The sequence below is a fragment of the Ranitomeya imitator genome, chromosome 4 (assembly GCF_032444005.1).
Source record: "Ranitomeya imitator isolate aRanImi1 chromosome 4, aRanImi1.pri, whole genome shotgun sequence".
NCBI lineage: Eukaryota > Metazoa > Chordata > Amphibia > Anura > Dendrobatidae > Ranitomeya > Ranitomeya imitator.
Genome location: NC_091285.1, coordinates 623,390,529 through 623,400,035, shown reverse-complemented (window position 1 = coordinate 623,400,035; position 9,507 = coordinate 623,390,529). Strand labels below are relative to the sequence as shown.

The window sequence follows — 9,507 nt, the reverse complement described above, 5'->3', positions numbered from 1 at the left end:
CACTGGCTAGTACTGTCTACGGGGGGCAGTCTCTGGCTGGTACTGTCTATAGGGGGCACACTGGTTAGTACTGTTTACAGAGGGCACACTGGCTGGTACTGTCTATGGGGGGCACACTGGCTGGTACTGTCTATGGGGGGCACACTGGCTGGTACTGTCTATGGGGGGCACACTGGCTGGTACAGTCTATGGGGGGCACACTGGTTGGTACTGTCTATGGGGGGCACACTGGCTGGTACTGTCTATGGGGGGCAAACTGGCTGGTACTGTCTATGGGGGGCACACTGGCTGGTACTGTCTATGGGGGGCACACTGGCTGGTACTGTCTATGGGGGGCACACTGGCTGGTACTGTCTATGGGGGGCACACTGGCTGGTACTGTCTATGGGGGGCACACTGGCTGGTACAGTCTATGGGGGGCACACTGGTTGGTACTGTCTATGGGGGGCACACTGGCTAGTACTGTCTGTGGGGCCATTTCTGGCTGGCACTGGCTATGGGGGTCAATAACTGGCAGTCACTCTTATTACTGGGGGTCACAATGTCATCTTGAGGACAGTTCTGAGGTAGCAGACTAGTGCCTCCTGGTATCAGTACCCCCCGGTGTCGGGCCCACATCCCCCTCTGCCCGCTCTCTCTCCTCCCTGCCGCACTGACATAGTTGTCAGGTAAACACGTGTTGCACAATCACATACTTGCTAAGTACCAGCCAGTGCTTCGTGTTGGCCACGCCCTTGTCAGATCACCAACCAATCGGAGAACTTGTAAATTCTAATCTCTAGCGAGGCTTGGAACGCTGCCGGAAAGATTCGGCCAGGATGCGCATGCGCATCAAGTGGGACACGGTTGTGCCTTAGTGGCACTTTTTTTTTTTTTTTTTTTTGGAGGGGAAAAGAAGTTACAACCTGGCAGGAATGGAGCGAGGAAGAGGAGCAGGTAAGGGGGTCTGTCTGCACATGGTGAGGCGGGGGCGGCCCTGGCACTGGGCACCGTGATACAGGATGTGGTAGCAAGAGGTGGTGAGGGGGGAGCATTACTTTCTCTGGGGTGCACTCATTTATGGAGGGGTCATCAGCAGCTGATAATAAGTGACGTCATTGCATTAGATTGTGGAAACAAAATGATCGAGAATTGAATTTTTTTTTTTAATTATTGTAAAAATGTTTTTTTTTTTAGATTTTCTAAATGTTCTTGGTTGTAATAGAAATGAGATGTGAGGAGGATTCAGGGCGCGGAACGACGGGTGCGTGGAACGGGGGGTCTCAGGGCTAAGGGAGGATATATATATATATATATATATATATATATATATATATATATATATAATAAAAGTATATCTATCCTAAATGAGCTATCTGGTGCTAAGATGACGGCCGCGCCCGATGCTCAGCGTGCCGACTCCGCCTGAGGTCCTCGTATTCTTGATCCCGGTTCTGTGCGTGGACACTACTGACCTCACATCACTCGGACCAATGTTAGTCAGTTGGGTTGTTCAGATGATGTTTTTTCTTCTTGCAGGTGGACCAAATCTGTACGTGAAAAAGAAAAAAAATCACAGCGTGTGCCAGTTTCTTCCATATGTCAGATGGGGCTCGCCTATTTAAAGGGGTGGTTTAGATTTACCACGATAGTCTGCTGTCACTGTGACTGCAGACTTGCGAATCCTAACATCACGTGCTGCACACTGTCGGGATTCTCCAGTGTCGGTAGCTGGCTGTCACGTGACCACAACTATGCGATGTGCGCACTCCCAGCCACATTCCGACTAGACATGCGCGACTTCACTCTGCAAGGCCGCGAACGTCTGTGGCCGAGCGTAAGCAAATCACATAGTTGCGGTCACCGGTCTCGCCGTCGGCACCGGAGAATTCTAACTGTGCGCTGTGAGGATTCACAAGTCTGCAGTCACATAGAGGGGCTACAGACTTTAGTGAAAAACCCGGACAACCCCTTTAAGTTTATGGGTGCACTCAAAACCAGTACGGATCATCCGTATAGCATCTGATTTGTACAAATACACTGCAATTCTGTTCTTGCTCTTGTGTAAATCTTATTTACTGCTGATAAATTGGATAATTTTTATTTTTTATTAACTTGTGTGAACTTAATTGTGTAAGTGTTTATATCTGATTCTGGGACTGGCAGAGTGACAACCAATATGGCGTCATTACGCCTCCGGCAGCTTGCCTTCCGCCCTGAACAGTAAGTTCTCATTCACACGTTCGATATTTGTGTACAAGTGCGCTCTGTGTTTTTCACGGACAGCACTCGTACCCAATACCTTCGGGTTCTGTTCAAATGTCCATGGAAAATAGTGGAGAAATGTCTGATTTTTGATCTGAGGGTTGGATCAAAATCTGCAGTTCAAGTCAATGGGTCTGTGGAAAAAAAAATCGGACTGCACTCAAATGACATTAGAGTGCAGTCCGATTTTCACGGAGTGTCAGAAAAGAGAAGATGAAGAATTAAATTTTTTCATATTTTTTTTTTTTTCATTTCTGCACATACAAGAAAATTTGACACGCTGATCTGAATAATTGGTCCGTTTTTCTCTGAATGAGGCCTAATACAGAACTCGGGGGGGTTTAACCCTGTATAACGAGGAAGGTTGAGGAGTCCGGGAACACGGCGTGATGGCAATTATGGGAATTATGGTGGTTAGATTCAGTGCCACATCATCGCAGGGATTTTGCTTCTCGTCTCCGCTACCGACCCTTCAAAATTGTGCATTTTTTTTTTTGTGGGATTTTTCGTGTGCTCGTGTATTTTTAGCAGTTTTAAAAGTGCTTTTTGTATTTTATTTTTTTAGTTCTTGGTCATTTTTGTTTATCTTTACAATTGACTTAGGTATGTATAAGTTTAAAAAAAAAAATGGCTGAAAATAGACGCCCCATTGAATGTGTGCGACTAATAGAATGCCCAAAAAAATTCCCGTACATTTTATTTTTTTAATTAAATTTACGCCAAAATTAAGAACCACACGAAAAGTACGTAAAGGCAGCCGAAAAGAAACTTTTTAACATCGATTTCCTTCTAATTCATGAAATTCTGCTCCCTCCGCCCCCATGTAGCAGTGAGGAGGGTGCGGGGACACTGGGGGCATTATTGAGTCCATGTGTCAGGTTGTTACACGTGTTTGCTCAAGCATCAGGATTAATAAAGAGGCTTCTGTATCCGGATGATGCTGAACTATATCGGCCTCCGCAGGGAAAGTGCTACATCTGGCTTAAAAGTTAGGATATATATGTTCACTGAAATTCCTTAAATCTGCCATTTGATAGTCCAAAAACTTCTATAATCCAGAAATATGCGGAGCTTCATTTAATAAAGAAAAAAAAGCTTGTTATTAATTAAAAACTGACCAGCTGAATCCTTCTAAGCTCTATGTAGAAACAGGAGGTCAATTTTCCCTGTATGAGTCATCAATCACTGCAAAAGTCTATGACAGAAGGGAGCAACTGGGTCAGGAGTTGAAGAAAGGAATGATTTCTGCAGGGACAAGAGACTTTCTGTTTCCACATGGAGCAGATAAAAGAGAAGAATTAACGGGGTAGAAAGGCAAAATTAGCAATTGTCCCATTTTTGTTGATCTCTTTAACACCTCTAGGTCCACACGTTGCATATTAGGTGCAAGTTTTAGGTGCAGATTTTCCTTAAAATTCACAGCTTTTTATAGTAAAATGGATGAGTTTTAACACAGTCTTGACCACATTATGTGTTTTTTTGGGGGGAGTGATGTGCACGGAAATTTGCTTTTGTTCTTTGTTTGTTTTGTTTTTTTCAATCTGTTGTGGAAATTTTCCCTTTTTTGGTGCAGATTTTACTTGTTCATTTCGATTGAGACCCCAAATCTGCAGCTTATACAGCTGGCCTGACTTTGGTTGCATTTTTGGTCAATCTCTGTCTGCATCAAAAAGTGTAAAAAAAAACCCTGCATGAAGGAGTGCAGATTTTTTAATACCATAACGCTGCGGATTTCAGTTTAGAAATTTTGGAGGAAAATTGGCAACAAATCAGCTGTTATAATGCTGAGCCCCCACGTCGCTTTCCCTGAGACTGATGTAGCTGATGAAGAAGACCGTGTCCTTTATGTGATGTATTTTGTGAACTTCTTTTTCCTTTCTTGTCTTCCAGCCAGCTTGCGATCCGAGGCTTCTCAACTGAGACAACGTAAAAGTCATAATGCTCCCACCTCTGCAGCAGCGCAGCCCCGGCCACCAGCACGCCAGGAGAAGGGCGGATTCATGCGACGAGCCTTTGGTTTTGATGGGTCAGATCTATCTAGCTGGCAGCGGTTTGTGAGTCTCATGAACCGCCCAACTGACCCTGCCGGCCTTGGGGTCTTCCGCTTCCTCTTTGGTGAGTTTGCGTGCAGTCCTGCACCACTCAGGAGTTTTCTCATTCCTGTGCATATTTTCCACAGCACATCCTACGGAAATCCTCCTCCTGCCGTTCCTCTACAGCTTCCCTTCTCTAGTATTTAGTATATAGCACAGCCCACGTAGCATATAACAGCCCATTTAGTATATAGGACAGCCCACGTTATATATAACACAGCCCATGTAGTATATAACACGGCCCACGTAGTATATAGAACAGCCATGTAGCATATAGCACAGCCCACGCAGCATATAACAGCCCATATAGTATATAGCACAGCCCATGTTATATATAACACAGCCATGTAGTATATAGCACGGCCCCCCCCCCCCCCTCCCCTCCAAGAATGGCCCCATAGTCCAGTACTCACTGTTCTAGTTACAAGAAAGAAAAAAAAACAAAAAAACACTCCTCACCTCTCAACGTGCCCGCGCTGCTCCCTGCTTCGGTCTCGGCGGCTGCCGCTGCACTGCCTGACACACAGCGAGTGTGCGATGACATCATCGCGCACCTGCAGCGGCAGTGTCAGAGGCAGAGTGGGGAATGATGGGAGAGGGAGCGTCAGGTGACGCTCTCTCCTCCATCATTTGCTTTGAATTTTACCGGCAGACGCCGGTATAGTTCAATGCGGCGGCGGGGGAGTTGGCGCTGGTGACAGGCGGGCCCCCCTGCCTCACAGAGGCCCCATAGCAGCTGCGTGATGTGCTGCTAGCTGAAGGCCCCTGGGGGAGCGGGGGCCCTAGGCAGCTGCCTGCCCCTAACGCCAGCCCTGAATGGGCCCCCCTGTCTCGCCAGGGCCCTGGCATTTACCCGGGTACGCCGGGTGCTGACGCCTGCCCTGTCTGTAGGATGTGCTCTGGAGGGTAGAGACGGGAAGCAGTAGAGGAACGGCAGGAGGAGGATTTCTGTAGGATGTGCTGTGGACGGTAGAGACGGGAAGCAGTAGAGGAACGGCAGGAGGAGGATTTCTGTAGGATGTGCTCTGAACGGTAGAGATGGAACCAGGCAACCCCCACATGTACTTATGCTGGCTAACAGATGTAAATCATTCAGCTGCGGCAAGAAAAAGTAAATCTCCGAGCACTAAAAAATATTCGGAGGATTCCCGAGTATATTCGCTCATCACTAGTCCTCACATTAAAGGGGTTGTCCAACTCTTGAGAAACTTCCGGCAAGCCTTGCAGTTATGTGCATCTTTACACGGAGTGTATTGTTCACACTACCAGGATTCAGCTAAGCTTGCCTGTTCCAGTGGTCGCCACATGTGGTCACGTGCCGACTAGAGTCCCAGCCACTTTTCTCTTTTTGAGAAACGACTAAGACACTAGCGCATGATGGCAACTCTGAACATCACGTACTTGCACTGTGCCCGGCAGGTGGGTTAGAATCCTAGTGGTGCGTACATTACACACCGTTAGGATTCAGCCAGCTCCAGTGCTTGCTGAAGATTTCCTTGTGTACCGCCCCTTTAATCTGGATCAGTCTTCACAATGTTTAGTATGCAGAGAATATGTATATATGACAGACTAGACTTGTAGAATCCGGATCTTACACCCTCGGCTAACTTTACTAAACATTTCCTGTGCGCAGCATGAGCTTTTATTAATTCACCTGTACGCGGACAGTAAATGGGGCGGTCTACACAGTTGATCAGGGGTCATCCTCCTCCTGCGCCCTGTGTGCAGTGGGGTCACTCGCTTGTTTACCCGACCTTTCATCCGTTTGCACAGCGTGACCTCATGTATGCGTTCTGCCAACCTCAGATGTCACTGATGAGAAATCACCCACTGTTTACCCACCGGTGTCCGGGCCACTTCTCTATGTCCTCACCAGTGGACCTGAACCCACAGCAGATTTATCATGAATACCTTTATTTCATGGTGTATAGAAGCACACAGTTCTGAGCATTTTAACCTGTTATTGTTATAGTGCGGTATTTTATGCTTTCTCATCACTTCACCACCCTTACTTTTTAAAGGGGTTATCCACCGCCTGTACAGGTGCTTCTCACTAAATTAGAATATCATCAAAAAGTTACTTTATTTCAGTTCTTCAATACAAGAGGTGAAACTGCTATATTATATAGAGTCATTACACACAGAGTGATCTATTTCAAGTGTTTTTCTGTATCTTCCACCTCATTGGTAATACAGAGACATTTCTACACTATCCTGGTGTCCACCTAGTATCGTGCAAAAAAAAAACCAAACAAAACGGTAAATTATGTCCGCATTTTCCAAAGCGCATATATATATATATATATATATATATATATATATATATATATATATATATATATATATATATATATATATATATATATATATATATATATATATATATATCCGTGTGTCCGTTTTTACCATCACTGTTTCATCAGTAATTTTAAAATAATAAATAAATTACTATCCTTTACAATCTTAATGACAGGCAGTACGCCGATTATGCACTGATACCATCTTTGATTTTTCACGGACCTATAGACTTGCACAAGTGATTTTTCACCTGTGACGCCAATAAAAGACGGACTTGTCGAAGTGATTTTTTTTTTTTTTTTGCGGACACTATCTGTAATGGAAAAAAAAAAGACTGACATGTGAACGGAGCCTTAGATTATAATGAATATGTGTGCCGTACTTTGTAAATACAACAGGGACGTCTGAATGAGGCTAATGGGAAGAAGTAACTCAAGGTTGCCTATATTGACTACACTTGTCTCCTCACCCCCCCCCCCCCCCCCTCCCACCAAGTAATTGCCCCTGTTTTCCCCAATTTACAGTGTCCGGCATGGCTAATCAGCTTGCCTAGTACTGGCTATTGGCAGGCAACAATCCATTGAGCCGATTTCTTGCCACAGAGGAGCAATGGGGAGAATTGTTATACTAAATTCACCTGAATTCTACATCCGGTTGGCTACTTATAAGCTTTGTTGTGTTTTTTGAATTTTTTTTGTATTTTTTTGTATTTTTTATTTACTACTGTGTTTTCTATTGACGTGAATACGATTTTTACGAATCCTATTCCCACATTGCAGTAAATAATTATTCATTTCGGTGTGCTATCGATTATTAAGAAAATCATCATGAATGAGACTAAAGTTGTTCAAACCTGCCGATATCTTCATCATCTGATCCAGCCTGAAGAGTTTCCTTTGGTTCTCCCTGGAGATAAGTTCTTGGCAGGGGCTGTCTTGTAGAGGACACAGGAGCGTTCCTGTCAGAGAGTCAGGAGAGATAGGTGTCAGCCGAACCTTCACCCAACTGACAGCCAATCTAATGTGTACGGGGGCCTTAAATCGTATTTATTTCCGATTTTGACTGCTATAATGGTATGTGTAGACGATCCGGAAGTGGCAGCGCTTTGGATGCAGCGTTTATTTTTTGCAAAAGCGCTGCCGTCTATTGAACGCAGGTAAATCCGTATGTATTCACTGAATCGTGCGGATTCAACGTGTCCAATACATTCTATGGGTGAAATTTCTCTTGCGGAAACTCGTGTTTCTGCAAGAGAAATTGACATGCTGCATTCTGGAGAGACGCACCGCATGTTCGTCTCCGCGGGTGTCCCTGGACGCATAGTGGGCATGGGGTTTTTTAAAATCCCATCCACTGTGCTGTAACTTCTGGACGCTGAGGTAGGATGCTGCACAATTACGCAGCATCCATCCCACAGCGTTTACTGATCGTCTGCACGTACCCTAAATGATGTACCTCCCCATGTCTCTCCTAGGGCTTCTCATGGTTTTGGACATCCCCCAGGAGCGTGGCCTCAGCTATCTGGACCACAAGTATCTGGATGGACTGGATGTTTGCAGATTCCCCCTCTTCAACTCCTTAAAACCTCTTCCTCTGGACTGGATGTATCTGACCTATGTGATCATGTTACTGGGTGAGCGTCCAAATCTGGAATTAAAGCTGACGATTCATAGATTCTGATTTTACAGATTCTGAGGTAAAAAACTCACCAAATACTGAACGTGTGAACGTGGCCTTTGTCTTGCCATCACTCGGAGGTAGTTGTGCTGTATGGAGCAGTTTAAGTGTCACTACTGTCAATTGGGGCATAGTCTATGCTGCCAGGGCCCTTCTGGAGACCACCGCGTCCACCATGTTTGTAAACCTATGAAGCCCAACCCATCGCCGGGCATCATAGACCATTAATTTTACAACACATTGCAATATAACAGTATTATAGTGTATTGTACAAGAGATCACCAATAAAAAACAAAACCATGAAATATATAAAAAATATTATCTGTAGACTTATATGTGCGTGTGTAGATAAAATCTAAAAAAAAAAAAATATGGGGGTAAGTGTAAAATAATCCACACTCTGGCTGTAAAAATTTATTGTAATCAACTTTCAGAAAAGACAAGCACATCGTTTTTTTGACTTAATATCCTCGATTCACAATACACTTTGTCCATCGGGCAACAAGATTTCGCATTTTGGGCTGAGCTGTGAACCATTTATGCACCGCTGTCATCACCTCTTAGCGTACGTTCACATTAGCGTTTTGCGGGTCTGCGTCGGGCGCAGCCGCGGCGACGCATGCGTCATGCGCCCCTATATTTAACATGGGGGCGCATGGACATGCGTTGTCTTGTGTTTTGTGACGCATGTGTCTTTTTTGGCGCAAGCGTCAGGGCGCAGAGGACGCAGCAAGTTGCATTTTTTTTGCGTCCAAAATCATGCCAAAAAAGGATGCATGCGTCACAAAACAATGCGTTTTGCATGCGTTTTTGTTTGCGTTGTGCGTTGCGTCGCCGACGCAGCCCCGCACAACGCAAATGTGAACGTAGCCTTAATCAGACGTTAATGTTCATTCAGGGGGGGCTGGTTTCAGGGGGGATAATCTATGGTCACTCATCTGTCCAGCAAAATTTGTCTACGTCAAATGTTGTCATCAGCCGTAGACGTGGACGGGCTTCATATAGTAAGAAGTACAGCACTCCTGAATACACGGGTACTCGGATAGGGTCCAATCAAGAAGAATCCAAAACTGATGGATATCAAGATTTATTGTGTGCAGCCCAATAAAGTGCAAAAAATTGACATTTTGGTCAAGGAAACCTTTCTTAAACATGCACTCCAATAGTGACATAAGGTAAAAATACATACATTCAT

General features: G+C 45.0%; 1 protein-coding gene across 1 annotated transcript in view; it reads left to right on the top strand.

Moving 5' to 3' along the window:
* The first annotated feature begins 808 nt into the window (after positions 1–808).
* Positions 809–9,507, top strand: part of GGCX (gamma-glutamyl carboxylase) — a 63,875-nt gene continuing 55,176 nt past the window's right edge. Inside the window, exons 1-3 of the mRNA XM_069766645.1 lie at positions 809–936; positions 4,135–4,359; positions 8,110–8,268. Coding sequence (XP_069622746.1) covers positions 915–936; positions 4,135–4,359; positions 8,110–8,268 — 406 coding nt within the window. The 5' untranslated portion in view covers positions 809–914. The remainder of the gene's footprint in view (positions 937–4,134; positions 4,360–8,109; positions 8,269–9,507) is intronic.